Here is a 15,537-nt window from a genome sequence, read left to right as displayed (position 1 = left end):
GTAAAATACTGACAAGTCCTAGGCTTCCGCTGTTGTGTCGCTTTCTCCCAGGCTCCAAGCAGGCACAGCCACAGAACGTGGCATGAGCTGTTCTAAGTAAACTACAGAGGATTGGACATCCCAAATCATGGGCTAAGGCTTTTCAACCCATAATGATAATAATAAAAATATCAACCAAGTCATATGGATTACTGTGATGGTGGCAGACTCATTTGGATACTAATGATCTGTCATACCTGTTGAGTGAATGCATCTGGGACCATCAGTTCATATCAGTTTAAATGCAACGAGTTTACTTAGGGGAGAAATCAGACACATTTGGGTGGCCTGGACACGCTGGTCACATTGCCATTTGTTTTTTTCTTATGAAATGTTTGATGTTAATCATCAAACAGATTTAGGGGCTAAATCTGTTTGATGATTAAATCCCAGGAATCTCAGGTTTTTCTAAGGCAGAGAAGTCTGCTTTGCATTCTAATGTTGAAACTCCTTTAGAAAATGTGTATAATGGACCAAGGCAGTTATTACCTTGTCAGTGAATTAAGAAAGCTTGAGAGATGACAAAAACATTTCCCATGATTACAGCTGAGATCTGCCAGCTGGTGGATCAGAAACAGGTTTAAGAAGGAGGTGATTAGGAACACGGAGTAGGGTGCTGAGAACTTTCTTTGCAGCATCCCAGGGGCCCCTGTGGTTACTGAAATGTGCCTCTCCTCCAGCAACCGCCCCTCCCACCAACCCGCTCCTAGGGCCCCAAACCTTGCTTCTCCTGGTGCATCAGAACAGATACCGATTTTGGAATTGGTAAGACTAAAGTTGGAATCCAGGCTCTGCCACTTACTGGCTGTGTGACCTTGGGCAAGTTACTCCACTTCTTTGAGTCAGGATTTCTCTATCTGTGAAGTGGGTTTAACGAAAGCTCTGCCTCAGGGTGGTGGTGCAGATTACAGATAAAATGGAGAACTGCATAGTATAAGGTCCAGGAATGATGATGCTGTCCCTCCCCACCTCAACTGGGGATAGCTGGATTAGGCCTCAAACGCTGTGGCCAACCCTTCTGCCTTTCTTCTATCACACCTCACATCCCAGATCAGCACATCTTGTCAGCTCCACTTTCAGAATCTGATCGCTGTCCACCCTCGGCTGTCACCTGCCAGTCCGGGGTTGCTCACTGGTGTTCTGGCTTACTCTCTTACCCGCTTCTCCTCCCCTCCTCGCCGCCCCACCACCAGGTTCATCCTCCACTCAGCAGCCAGAGGAAGGCCAGAGGGTGGTCAGGTCATGCCACTCCTCTGCTCAAAACTCTCCTATGGCTCCCTCTCCAGGCAAAAGCCAAAATTCTCACCACAACCAGTGGCAGATTTATAGCAAGACTGGCAAAGCTTAAGTGTCCGGGCCTCTCTCCACAAGCCCCTTCCAAGGCCCTGAATTGATTTATCTATCTTGAAGATGCCCCCCCCGGACTGCATAAACTTCAGGTAACCCCAAACCGGCCTACAAGGCCTTAAGCAATTGGGCCCCTGTGCTTCTCTGACCTTATCTCTCACCCCTTACCCCTTTGCTTACTCACCCCAGCCACACTTGCCTCTTGACCATTCCTCAACCTTACTGGGCACGCTCACATCCAAGGGACTTCAGACGTGCTGTTTCCTCTGCCTGGAAGGTACTTCCCCTCAATATCTGCAAGGCCCACTCCCTCACCTCCTTAGGGGCTTTGTTCAAATATCTCCTCCTCAGTGAAGCCTTTGCTGAACACCATATTTAAAATTGTACCCCACCCCACTTCATTCCCTTTTCTCCTTCGCGGCCTTATTTTTCTCTGATCACTAATCACGACCCAGCAGGCTGAGCCTTGTACTTGTCTTTCCCACCCACGACCTGCCCTACTGGATTGCAAGCTCCATGAAAGCCGGAATTTAGGTCTAACTGGTTCTTGCTGTACTCCCAGTGTTAGAAACATGTTTGGCACATTATAGGTGCTCATTGTTGAATGAGTGGATGAATACATGTAACAAAAGCTTCCTATACCTGCCGGTGCTGCAGAGCCATATGCAGGACCCAGAAGGCCCATGGCTCCTTCTCAAACTCCTGGAGCCCTCTCTAGGGGTGATGATCAGTTGTGCAAAGGATCACATGCCTCAAAGGCGCAGATTTTGTCACTGGACCCTGCAGCTGGGAACTTGGGAACCCATTTGCCTTCCTCTCCCTGGGCCTTGGTAGGGCTTTATGTGGAAGGGTTAGAGGGGTCTCCCTCATGAAGACCCTTCTCCCCCAAACTTGTTGGGACATAGCCAGGTGCCAGCTAGACCTGGGAGACATTTTCTGGGTGTTTAGGGGCCTGTGAGATAAACCAACTGGATTCTTCCCATCCAAGGACCTTGAGTGCCCAGGCCTGGCCCTTTAGAACCCCAGTATCCATGATCACATCTACTCACTTACCTCAGGCATCTCCCAGCCAAAAACGCCAGCTGCCTGAGATTCCACCATTATTGCTCCCTTCCTTGAGAATAAGCATTAATTTCCCTGGGATTCTCTTTAAAATGTCCTCCCTGTATGTACATATCTATACACACACACGTGCATATGTGCATGAGCACACACATGCGCATGCACGTACACACACACACCCACACACCCACACACACACACACACACACACAGAGCTTTCTCTTGTCCGACCTAGCCCAGAGGCCAAGGACACCTATCTTGTAAAGCCAGGACATCCTCTGGATGATTGACGATATTTTCTGTTTCTCCACCAGCCATAGGCCTTGCAGTTCCCAGGATGCCAACCTCACAGCAACAATCAAGTTTCTCCTCCCCAGGTGAAGCTGGTTTCTCTGTATTCTTCCTGCTCCCCGCACCCTTAGCAGGATGGGGAGAGATGTCCAGAAGCATTTCTGTCCTGGCATTTCTGGAGGGGACTGTGTGGTCCTGGGCTGGGAACCAGGAGAACTAGGTCCTGCTGGTCACCCCTTCTCCCTGTGGGCCTTTAGGCAAATGACTCCATCTCTCTGGTCTACCACAGGAAAATTGGAAACCTTCCCACTCTGTCTTCTCTGAAAGCTAGGGGATCAGAGAACACAAGCAGAGGGCTTTCCGAAGTTGAGAGCTTGGTACTCTGGGTCTGGAGAGCTTTGAAGGGGCAGGAGTAGGGGGGGGAAGGGAGGCATTATTAAGAAGCCACAGGAAATGGGGTTCTGTGTCAGGTTCTGTCAGGAAGCACTCACAAAGTCAGGGAGGCCCTCCATCTGGGCCTGCTGGTCTCTCCTGGAGAATGGACTCCTTTTGATGGTCCCCAGGAGGTACATTTCAGCTAGAGAAAGAGAAACTTGCTGAGATCTGGGCTGGAGTGGTAGGGAGCTTCTTGTCAGTGAAGGTATGTTAGCATCTACTGGTCAGGTGTTGGATATCTTAGGGATGGAGCATAGTGGAGATGGGTAGGCTTTAGCCAAGAGACTCCCCAAGCTTCCAATCCCCGCTTTGAGGGGAGCCAATGTCCCAATGGCCAGAGCCTGGCTAAAGACAGTAACAACCCTGGCCGTGTGGTATCTTCTTGTCTTTGGCCCAAAAACCCTCTTTGCCACATTATTTCTCTTCTAGATCAAGCTGTTCCATGAGCAAAGGGACAGGACCAGGACACCTAAATGGTGCAGAGGGTTGCAGGATGACCATCTTCCTCCTCCCAGAGGGCCAAGTGATTCTGAGCTTTCTCCCTACTCAAATCTCAGAGGGCTTGTCAGAGGCAGAGTCCCTTACAGAGGAGGTGCACTGAGGATGGTCCGTCAGCTGAGTGGGACTGCCTGGATGCTTGGTTGTAGTTTAATGCCTCTTAGCCTGTTTCCTCATCTGTAAAAGGGTAGTGCTAATAACAGTGCCTTCCCCATAAGGCTGTGGTGAGCAGAAAATAAAATGATACCTGTAAAGCACTTAGCACGGTGCCTGGCACCCCATAATTGCTTGATGTTAGCTATTCATGTTCGTTTGTTCATTCATTCATTCACACACAATCTGCATTCCTCCCTGAGCTAGGCGCTGTAGGGTACACACAGACCCTGCTCTTGAGTTGGTCACAGGCTGTCTGGGAAACAGGGCAGTGATTGCTGCTGTGATGGTCATGCACAGTGGGCTGTGTGTGTGGAGGAGAGATCTGATTGAACTGGGGTCAGAAAGCGTCACCCTTCTTCCAGGAAAGAAGGGTGTGTCTAATGGGAATCTTAAAACAATGAGGCAGTACCAGTGTGAAGAGAGAGTGGAGAGAAGGAAAGGCACTCAGGGCAGAGGAACAGCATAAGCAGAGGCTCAGAGGCCTACACAGCCTGGCATGCACTGTGGTGGTGGTAGTGGGGGACGGGTTAGTGGCGGTGGGGAGGGGGGTGGCCGGGGGTGGAAGGGAGGTCTGCATTCTGGGCTGGAGTGTGGGATGAGGCATACTGAAGGGCATGCCTCAGCGTTTCATCATCTATAGAATGGGGACAACCACAGTACTGAAGTCACAGGGCTATTATGAAGACTCAGTTCACATAGAGACAATGTATAGCACATGGAGAGAGGTCACTGTCAGCCACTATAATTGCTTGCAGATGTGTGTGGCAAGAAGAATCTTTTGATGTCATGCACTTTAGGGGTGATACTGGCACTGGGGAGGCCCGTCCATGGGACTGTGGACTCCAGTACCCCCAGCCCTTCTCTCAGAGATCCTGCTGCAGCCAGAGGACATGACCTCAAACTCCAGGCACTTCATCTCAACAACCTGTCCCTACTTGGACTCTGAGGCACCAAGCTCAAGGTGGCGGCTGCTGCTCTCCTGGGCTGACGGGGAGGTTACTGAGTGGAAGGAAAGCTGGCCCCAGGGGAGCAGGGAGGGCAGAGGAAGAAGGCAGCTTCCATGCCAACCTCTTCCCGGGTGGCTCAGTGTCTGGGCCCGTACTGACTTAGGGCCAAGGGCATTTAGCAAAAGCCATTTCTCTCCCATCTCATCTTTCTTCTCTTCCTCCAATCTCCCCCTATTCCTCTTTTTGATTCCTTTTTGTGTCCGCATTTCATTTTATTGAAGTCACTCATGGGGGTCAGGCACCCACAGGAGAGTTGTTACTACTGCTGACTCTCCTCCTGACAGTCCCCACCCTTCCTCATCAGATTAAAGCAGGGACCCAAGTGCAAATGCCTGCAGGGCTCGGCAGGTGACAGTAACAAACTAAGCAGGTGGCTGTGACAGCAGCAGGATTAAAGGGGAGGTCTGCTTCAATTCCGGCTGGCTGACGCCCTGTGGTGGATGGGCTCAGGGTTACCAGAACTCCTGAATTTTCAAGAGCAGCTGGACTGCTGGACCTTTGTGTGGGTAAAAGAATGCTGAAAGGGATTATCCCGCTGCCTGAGAATGGTGGTTGAGGACAAGGGAGTGTCCAATGAGATGCCACCTGCTGGGACCAGACCTCCACACCCTTCGCCCTGTCCAGGACTTACTAAATCACTTAAGAAGGGGACTGATGCCTGCCTCCCAGCTGCACGGCTAAGCTGCAGGGCCTGTGGACCACCTGAGTGTTACCCATCCAAGCACCCTTTATTCATTCTTTTAACAAAGATTTGAGCACTCTGTGCTAGGTTTTGGAGATACTGCACTGAACAGATGAAAAATGTAAGGAGGGTATTCTTGAGAGGGCTTGAAATTTATCTTCTGGAGCTCAGAAGCATTTGTGAACATGAAGATGAGGTCTATTTCTGACCAGAGAATTCCTGAGGTGGGAAGGCCCCCGTGGGAACAGCCCATGCTGACTTGAAGGGATGGTGGTACTGGGGATTAGGGAGGAGGAGGGACAGTCCTACCTCCCCTCGCAGTGTCCTAAGGCCCTTGTAGGTAGGTAGAGGACCCCAGTGTTCCTGGGGCTCCAAGCACTGATGCAGCGAGGTGAGAGGAGGCTGAGCTGTGGGTGGCATAGGTGACTGCAGCCCAGCATACTACATCAAAGAGATGGGCTGTGAGCCTCTTAGATAGGACAGAGGTCCCCACTCCTCTCTGAGGGTCCAGGACAAAGCACTCACCATCCGCCCCCCCTCCCAATTATCCATATAGTCTACCAAAAACCCCAGCATCAAACCAAACCAAACCAAACCCAAAACCCTAGTATGAATTAGAGTAAGAACACCCGTAGCTAGGCATAGTGGCTTGTGCCTGTAATCTCAGCTACTCCAGTGGCTGAGGCGGAAGGATCACATGAGGCCAGGAGTTCAAGACCAGCTTGGGCAACATAGCAAGACTCCATCTTGAGGATCACTTGAGGCCAGGAGTTTAAGGCTGCAGTGAGCTTTGACCATGCCACTGCACTCTAGCCTGGGCAACAGAGACTTTGTTACTTAAAAAAACAAACAAAAAAAATCTCCTCTCACCAACATCATCATGGCCACTGAAGAAACTTTACTTTTCTCCCTTCCTCCCCCTCACCCACCACACTGGAGGAGCAAGAAACCTCAGAAGAAGCCAGAGACCACCTCTTGGAAGTTTGGGAGTTGGAAAGTTTAAGCTGGGCTGGACTGAGTTTGAAAACCAAAGTGCCCAGTTAGTTACTGGCTGGGCCCAAGATGTTGAGATAAGAAAGGAGTATTTGATAGATGTCAGCTGGATAAAAAGAAAACACTTCATGTTTGTACACTGCAATGAACCAGTTACTTATTACACACATTAAGTCACCCAATTTTTAAACAATAGTGTTCTCTCTGTGCCAAGCCCTCATCTATGTCTTTACATGTACTGGATCACTTAAAACTCACAACAATCCTATAGAGGGGTCCTATCACTACCTCCATTTGACATATGAGGATGCTTTGGCATAGCCAGATTAAGTGACTTGCCGAAGGTCACACCACTGGTAAAGAACAGAGTCAAAACTCAAATTTAATAGCTGCCATCATGCATCTTTCAAATTTAATAAAATGCAGCCAGTCAGAGCACATTTGTGGGCGAACCTGGGCTATCAGCTGTCACTTTGATGCCCATGGTTTACATGTAAATTGGGAAGCTCTGTGGGGAAGAGGAGGAGGGCAGGTTAGGGGAGCACTGAACTCAGTCCAGCCCATGGCCCACTTAGTCATGGACTCTCACAGGCAGGATCTTGGGGAGGTGGGTCCATCCTTATCTACATTTTACAGATGGGGAAAGCCAAACTTGTCCAAGGCCACCATGGCTGAGGGCCCCTGGGCCATCCTTCTCTTCATAGGCTTCTCACTTGAATTTCTGTCCTGAGAACCAAGAAACCTAGATGATGGAACTGCTCCCACGCTTCCTTCTGAAGGAGGAGAGGGCAGGGCTCTGTATTGGGTGGCAAGAAACCTAGGTCCAGACCCCCTCCTCTCAGGATGCCTGCCTGTCCCCAGGAGTGGGCCATCCTGGGTGAGGAAGCAGCAGACACTGTCCTGACCTAGCTCCCAACGCCTCCTCCAGCGCCTTTAGGGAGGCTGGCCGCTGACCAGGGTGCTGAACCTGTATGGCACCTTCCTCTTCTCAGCCTAGCTGCGGGAACTGGGACGGGGAAAGAAGGGGTCCCTCATATTTTTGTCACTCAGGGACCTCCATGACTGAATTGGGCAGTGCTCACTGGAAATGCCTTGGAGCCACAATTTGTGGTCTGTGTGACCTTGGGAAAGTCACTCAACAGCTGTGGACCTGCTTTTTCACCTGTCAGTAGGGAAGAGTAGCTGCCGTCCTACTGAACTCAGAAGGCTGAGGTGAGCAGCACATGGGGCCAGGTGACAGAGCCCTGCGCAGAGTCTGAGCCCATTCCTGTGGCCCAGGGAAGCCTCTTAGGAGCTCCCCGTCACATATGGGCTTCTTGAGCCTGTTTCTTCCTCTGTGGAATGAAGGTTGTGCAGGTGGTTTCACATACTCCTCCTAACCACGTGCTCTGGGCACTGTGGCTGCAGGTGGAAGTACTCAGGAGCATAAGGCACGCTGTGCAAACAGGACTGACTGAGGAGCCTTCCTGACCATCCTGGGGATTATGAAGAACACAAGTCCTGACGTGGTTTCCCAGCTTCTGGAATGGGTTTTGCCCAGGGACCCATGCACCTCACCTAGAGAGGATGTGAGGTCTGGGTACAGCAGTTCTACTGAAAAGAGCACTGACATGGGTTCCAATCATGATTCTGCCACCCCAGGGGGTATGTGCAGCATCTCAACTAATGCCACTAGTTGTTGTTTACCTTGGGGTTGTCAGGGGTACTACATGCGATGAGGAGAAGCCTAGCACACTGTGTGCACCAGATAAATGCTTATTTCCTGCACCGGGGGATATTCCAAGGTTCCTCTCTTGTCCTTGAGTCCCACCCTTACCTACCCATATGACTTCAGTAACAATTGCAGCAAGCACCCACCGAGCCCCAACTCTCTGTTAATAAGACACATTATTTGGTTGGATCTTGCAAGAATCCTGCAGATAGGAGTGGTGCTCACTTTGCAGATGAGGATGGCCACACACTGACAAAGGGAAGGCTGTGAGTAACCCATGCTTGACAGAGTCTGAGACTCCTGCTTGACCTTGAGCAAATTACTGGACCTTTCCAATCCTTTCTTTTTCTGGTATAGGAAATGGGGATAACACCTCATTATGGTTATGATTTGAAGATATAATGTATGCTATAAAGGTGCTGAATTTTAAAAGATACATGAAACACATTTGAGTGACCCATGGGGGCAAAGGAATGGAGTGGATCCTGGGGGCAAAATCAATGAAAACTTCAAATCAGAGTTCTAATGTGCCATTAACCAAGAGGACTGACTGACTCAATTCTTTGTACTTGATATTCATGTAAAGGAAAAAGACAGTACATGTGAGCTTCTCACACTTTAAGTGTACACAAATCTCATGGAGAACTGTTTGCGTCAGCAGCATCCTCTCACTACCTTGTCCCTCTAAACCCATGGTGACTCTCACAACACTCACCTTAGGTGGCTCATCTGGAGCGCAGCTGTTCAAATGGCCATCCAGTGTCCTCTACTGCACTGCACCGTCAGCCTCATGCTCCTCTAAGCAGGGGCTGGGCCTTCCACTTTGCGCCTCCCACAGGCACTGCCACTTGTGCTGTGTTCAAATCTCCTGTTATTGTTGCTGGGTCTGTCCTCAGTCAGCTAGGCCCTGCCACCCCTCCCTGCCTACCATCCTACCTGCCATACTTGCCTTTTGACCCACCCTCCAGGACAGATTCAGGACCAAGCATGGCTGCAGTGACTTGGTGCATGTGTCCTCGGGTTAATGCAGTGACGCATTAGTCCTGGGGCTCAGCTGCAGTAAACAGAAATTTACCTTTTGTAACCAAAAAGATTATGGTCCAGAGAGCAACAGGATCACATCTTCATTGCTACAATCTGGGAATTAGGAACTCCAGAGCCACACAGCAGCTGCCTATATCTGTGCCTCGTGGTATCCCAAGGGCAATAAAGGGCTGGGGACTTGGATGTCTGTCTTTGAGTATCTCCTTTGGTACAAAAAGTCAATAGTGGTTTATACACATACAAGTTTTATGACAGAAACAGCTGGGGATACACATGTGGGGAATCTTCCCTTGCCCTGGTGGAGCCTTATTGGAAATGTACAGAAGTAGACAAATTTAGGTGACAAAGAATACAAACTGCTCCACAGATTCTAATTTTCTCCTGTGAAGAGAGCAATGGATCATTAACAGAATGTTATTAACGACAGTAGAAAGGGAGGCCATAGGAGAAACAAGGTTCCAAAGAGTGAGGCTGTGTGGAACTTGCTACCTATTTTCTAACTACATGTCAACAACTAATGACCATCCAGCACAGGCACACCACCTCCACTGTGAGCACAATACATTCTCGGAGCTTCGGTCTCGAGAGACGCATGACTTCACAATGAAGGCTGACAGGCGCTTATGACTTAGGAGACAAATGCAGTAAGAAACACAGCTAACTCTTAAGAATTGGGGAAGAGACAAGCCAAGGAAGAGAAGGTGAGATGTAGGGGATGCTGGTACATCATAGAAATGGTCTGAGATGGTCTATAGCACTTCACCACCAAAAGACAATTTAGAACTAGATCTTTATTCTACTTGTAATTTACTGGATAAACAAAGAAATTTCAAACCAAACCAAAGTGATGATGTGAATCTCATTAGACCTGAAAAGGTCATGAGAACTTTCTCTAGAGACAGAACCTGCCCTGTATCACATCCAGCCCAGAACCATCCCCAAAAGTCTAATCAACTCCTCTGCAGCTCACCAGCCATGTTCATCCCAAGGTGGTGATGATCAAAACCATAGACTGCTCCCCAAGGGGGACTGACTCTGGTCTCTGCCTTGCGTGGTGTAGGTCAAAATTCTTTTTTAAAAAATGGAAGAGAAAACCACAATAAGATGCCACTTCACACTAACTAGGATGGCCATAAGCATGAAAAATAACAAGTGTTGGTGAGGATGTGGAGAAACTGGAAGCCTCATAAATTACCAGTGAAAATGTAAAATGGTACAGCTTCCATGGAAAACTGTCTGGCAATTCCTCTCAAAGTAGAATATAGAGCTACCATGTGAATCAGCAATTCCACTCCTTGGTATACACCCAAATGAACTGAAAACATCTGAAACTCAAACAACTGAAAACTCAAAAACTGGTACACAAATGTTCTTGGCTGCATTACTCATAATAGCCTTTTTGTAGAAACAACCCAACTGTCCGTCAACTGATAAAAGCATAAGCAAAATGTGATATATCCATACCATGGATACATGCTACAGCATAAATGAATCCTGAAAACATCACATGAAATGAAAGAAGCCAGACACAAAAGGCCATAATATTGAGTGATTCCATTTATGAGAACTGTCCAGAAAAAACAAAAAAAGTCTTTAGAGATAGATGTTAGTGGTTGCCTGGGGCTGGGGGCAAGGTAATGGGGAGTCATGCCAATGGGTGTGTGGTTTCTTTCTGAGGTGGTGAAAATGTTCTGCAATTAGAAATGGTGGTGGATGTGCAACACTGTGAACACACTAAATCCACTGAATTGTATACTTTAAACAGGTATGTAAATTATGGGTCTGTAAATTATATCTCAATAAAGCTGTTATTAAAAAAAGGAGGAACAGGTCACTTAGTGCTGATGTTTATTGTTAAGGCTCCAATCTTTTGGGTTCTACAAAATATACACCTGAAACGTTCCAACCTCCTGCTTGATGATTACTCATGACTGGAAGGAGGGAAGTGGCCCAGACCAAAATAAGCACCATCAGCTTGACCAGGAAGTTCCTAAAGGCTCTATTCACTTCCTCCCACAGAACACCAAAGAAAATGACTCTGTTTCTCAGTGTCCTTGATGCAAGGAAACTCACAGAAAATGGCTGATTCTGCAGATGAATCACAATTTTCTGTTTTCAGAAAACAGAATTTTGTATATGACTATCTTTTCGACCTTTGCTACTAGAAAATCTAAGTGGCAAATTTATTGTTTAAATTTTATCTTTTCCTCACATCAAGATCCTAAAAGTTATCTACCTTCCCCACTTCTGTCTGATGGTCTTTATCATCCTTTAAATACTTCCTTTTATAATAAAGGATGTTTTTATGAGCAAACTGCTCTAAGTCCTTTTGGTTGCAAGTATGCTCCAATTCCAAAACAAAAACTAACATTCCTCCCATTTGCCAGCTCTCAAAGGTTATGAGTAATGATTGAATCTGCACCTCTGCCTGATCTCTGGGTCTTTCTTCAAAGCAGAGATGTTCTAAAGGTTTCAAGGTGGTTGGCTTCCCTGTCTCTGGGGTCTTTTACTAAATCACTGCTTGCCATGGGGACTGACAGAAGTACCCAGGTTGTTGCGCAGGAGAGCCTCCCCACCCAGGCCCAGCTTCCATCTGAGACTGACCCTGGGCCTAGGCATCGATTTAGTTTTCATCTACCTGTTCTCAGGCTAAGAAGATATGCAATCTGAGGCTACAGAAAACAGCCCAGCAGATACCTCAGAAGAGCTACAGTAGCTTGTTTACCTACAGGTAAATAATAGGTCCTAATTTAGGGGAAGGAATCCAAGGAGCTGAGAAATGAAAGGACCCACATATGGTTGAAATGCTAGCTGCAGAGCGGAAGTGACTACCGCCTTGATCTTGTGCCTCTTAGCCTGGTGCTCTATCGTGCTCTTTCCACTCCAGAACAGGGCTCATCACTGCCCGCGTCTGTCAGGCCTCGGGCTGAAAAGGATCCGGAGAACACCAAAGGTCAGGTGGGCCAGGACACAAGGCACAGGACTCCCTGCTCCTCCCGAAGTTCAACACCATACTCAGATGTAGTCCATGCTCCTGTGCTCGGTCTGGGCCCCATGGGGTCCAAAAACCATAGTTAGGCAAGAACCACACAAGGTTCAAGGGAAGTACGGCCTTGAACCATCATTCTTTTCCTCTGCCCCAGTTTACAGGGGTTACCAAACACAGAATGAGACATTAAAATGCTTTAGAGCAGGAAAGCCACCTTCAATTTCACAGGGTTGGCACAAGGCCCTAAGAGGAGAAGGGACTTGCTTAGGGTCAGTCACTAAGTTACTGGCAAAAATAAGATTAGCCTTCAGGTCTGCTGTTTTTTCCTTGGCTTTTTGACTACTGCTGCCCATGCATAGATGGACCTACAAAACTGGCCCAGACAGGAAGAGCTGGAGGATTTTGCCTCATCAGAATGATGTAGTCTTTCCACAATGTTCCTGCCCTTGTGAAAGTCATCCTTGTGGCCTATGGGATTCCAGTCACTCACTTCCATTCATGCAGCCAGATCGGGACCCATCTTAGTGATGTCAGGAGCAATGGCAATTAATGAACGGAAGGTGCCTGAGAAGCAAGAATGGGCCCTGGGCAGGAAAAAGAGTCATTCAGCCCTACAGAAACTCAAACTCTAAAGTCTCATAAATGGAAGGAGCTATGCATTAATGTAAAAAGAAAAGTGGGAAGCCGGCAACATGAATTCTGTATTGACATTTGGTTCTTAATAATAACATCCAAAATGCATTCTGTTCTTATAGCACTGCATCTGGTCGAGGATATATGTTGCTGAAGGTTGCCGGAGTCTCCCTTGGGAATTGGGGAGGAGTTGGTGGTGAAAGGGGAGGAGCTGGTGGTGAAAGAGACACACTGATTTCTCTTTGGGAGCTATCCGCAGCTAGGTGGAGAGCTGCAGCAGGTGTCTTGGCTCTGATAAGGGGTGGGGAGGCTATCCCAGCCGGCCTGCAAACATATGAGCAGAATCCCTTGCCCCCAGCCCGCAAGAACATGGTTGCTGATGGGGACAGCAGTGGCAGCTCCAGGAGAGTGGAGGGAAGCCTGGGATGTTACATTCTTGAGGCCTTCACAGGTACATGTCATCGTAGCCCGGCGGGGGGAGATGGTCTGGGTTAGGTCTGGAATGGAAAGAGGGGCTGATGAGTTGGAGTGATGGAGAGACCAGGGGGACATGGGCAGACGTGACCCTGCACTGAGGGAACCTGCCCTTCAAAATGATGTGGTGGTGTGAGGAATTTAAAAACATGCACTCAAGAGCCAGACAGCCTGGGTTTGAATACTGACTCCCCCACTTGGTATAAGTTACCTAATCTTTCAGGGTCTCACTTTCTGCATCTATAAAATGTAGACACCACTATCTACCCAAGACTGCTGAAGAAAGGATCCAATGAGTTTCTGACACATACTTAACTTTCAAGAACTGTTAGTTCCTCCTCCTACTTTGAGTCCTCCCCAGAGGGGAGCTGGGGAAAGAGAGGCACTGAGGGATAGGGAGCTCCTAGAAGGCTCCAGGGAGACATCAGGCAGGGCCCTGGAGGAGGCTCCACTCTCCTGGCAGCAACAGGTGAAGGCAGCGGCAACTGTGTGCCTGGGGCTAGAAACCTTCGTTGCTGCCACACTGAGCCAAGCTGCCATCAGGTCCTACTTCTCAGCATACCTGAGTGACTACCTACCCAGGTGGGCTGGTCCCAATGGGTCCGAAGGGGTCAAAGCGAGCTCCTGGGGGCACAGCGCCTGGAGGAAGCCGGTTCGGGAGGCCTGAGGAAGGGTCAATAAGTGCTCTTGGGAAGCCAGATCTCAGGGGATCCACAATCATGCCACCTCTCCGATGCCTAAGGCAAGAAGAAAAGTTGGGTAAGCAGGTGTGGCAAGGACTGCCCTTGGAGAACAGGTGAGGGAGGTGAGAATGGACCAAGAATGGCTGGGTTGTCTAATGTGGATGGCCCAAGCAGACATGTGGATGGCTGCCTGAGAGCCAGCAAAAAGTGGGCAAGGGCAAGAACACAAAGCCTATACGAAGAGCATACTTCACAGCTGAGTACTTTTGGCTCTGCAGGGGTTGGTTCTTCTGCACAGTGCTTTTGGTTCTGTAGGGCTCCTCAAAATTGAGATCCCTGCCTTATCCTATACCCAAGAGGGCCAACTTGATCAAGACCAAGAGCCAGAACTTGCCAAGGTCAACTTCAATGCACTCACAAGGTTCTGCAGGGTGCTACTTTAGGTTTAAGGACTAATAATAGCATTGAGAAAATTCGTGATGTTGGTTTTTTTTGCTCTTTCCCTTAAGGGCCTCAGGGCAATTTCTGACTGCCTGTAGATTGCCTAAGTCTGGCTCCTGACAGCATCTGTCCCTCATGGAGTTCCATGGACCTGACCTCATGTGCTCAAACTAGGATGAATGAGCTGATGGTTCCCCAAATTTTGAGGTCACTGCTTAGTTATATCCCCACTGTCTAGGAATGAGATGCTGAAGTTGGGGTCACTTTGTGGCAGAGGTTAAGATCTAGTTGGAATCATTCAGGGAAGAGAGTGGAGAGCAGAGGCTATAGTAACTTTGTTGAATGCATGATAAGAACCGTCCAGAGTCTAATGGGGCTCAGAGGCTCCCTTTATCAAGTGGGGTAATCTCTGAATAGCCCTGAGCTGCCCTAAGGCCCACCATCTGCTCTTCACTATACAGTTGATAAACTAGGGTGGGCAGGGGGACCGGGAAATGGCAGAAGAGCTGCCTGCTGGGCTTGCTCACCTCCCTGCCAACACTCAGCGCTCTCCTGCACTGCTCTAGCTGAGGAGGGACAGCGCATGTGGCAGTGCTTTCTCAGCCGCTCAGCAACAACTCCCTCCTCCACCCCAAAGGAAGAGACTGACTGAAAACTCTAAAATTAGAAGATGAACTGGGGCTGAAAAGCCATAAAAGCAAGTTGTGTCGCTGCCACCTCCCCAGCAGTACTCACCCAAAAGGGTCTAAGTCTTCTCCCCCGACAGCAAATGGGCCCAGGGGATCACACCTGAAACAAACAAGAGACAATTACTGCCAAGTCCCAGAGCAGCCAGGCACCTGATACATGTGGGATCACAAACACACTTGCAGGCATGGCAAACCCCTGCATGAGATCATAACACAAGGGATATTTCAGGGTGGTCCTTGGCTCAGATGAACAATAATCCTACAATGACAATTATGTAAGAAGGGCGGAACACAAACCTAAAAACATAGATTAAAATATTAAATATTAATATTTTAAAATAGTAATATTGGTAACCTCCAGAT

At 48.6% G+C, this 15,537-nt stretch overlaps 1 protein-coding gene across 3 annotated transcripts in view; it reads right to left on the bottom strand.

The window, feature by feature from the left end:
* Nucleotides 1–10,807: 10,807 nt before the first annotated feature.
* The window catches only part of LOC105496119 (proteasome inhibitor subunit 1), a 46,898-nt gene continuing 42,168 nt past the window's right edge, over nt 10,808–15,537 (bottom strand). For 2 of the 3 annotated variants that reach the window (XM_011766234.3, XM_011766233.3), the window contains 3 exons: nt 15,221–15,274; nt 13,940–14,098; nt 10,808–13,384 (listed from right to left, as the gene is read on the bottom strand). In XM_011766234.3, coding sequence (XP_011764536.1) covers nt 13,333–13,384; nt 13,940–14,098; nt 15,221–15,274 — 265 coding nt within the window. In that variant the 3' untranslated portion in view covers nt 10,808–13,332. The remainder of the gene's footprint in view (nt 13,385–13,939; nt 14,099–15,220; nt 15,275–15,537) is intronic. The other variant, XM_011766235.2, reaches the window with a different exon arrangement.

Source organism: Macaca nemestrina, chromosome 15, assembly GCF_043159975.1.
Source record: "Macaca nemestrina isolate mMacNem1 chromosome 15, mMacNem.hap1, whole genome shotgun sequence".
In the NCBI taxonomy this organism is placed as follows: Eukaryota; Metazoa; Chordata; class Mammalia; order Primates; family Cercopithecidae; genus Macaca; species Macaca nemestrina.
The sequence above is the reverse complement of the archived record's forward strand: the minus strand, read 5'-3'. Positions and strand labels throughout refer to the sequence as shown.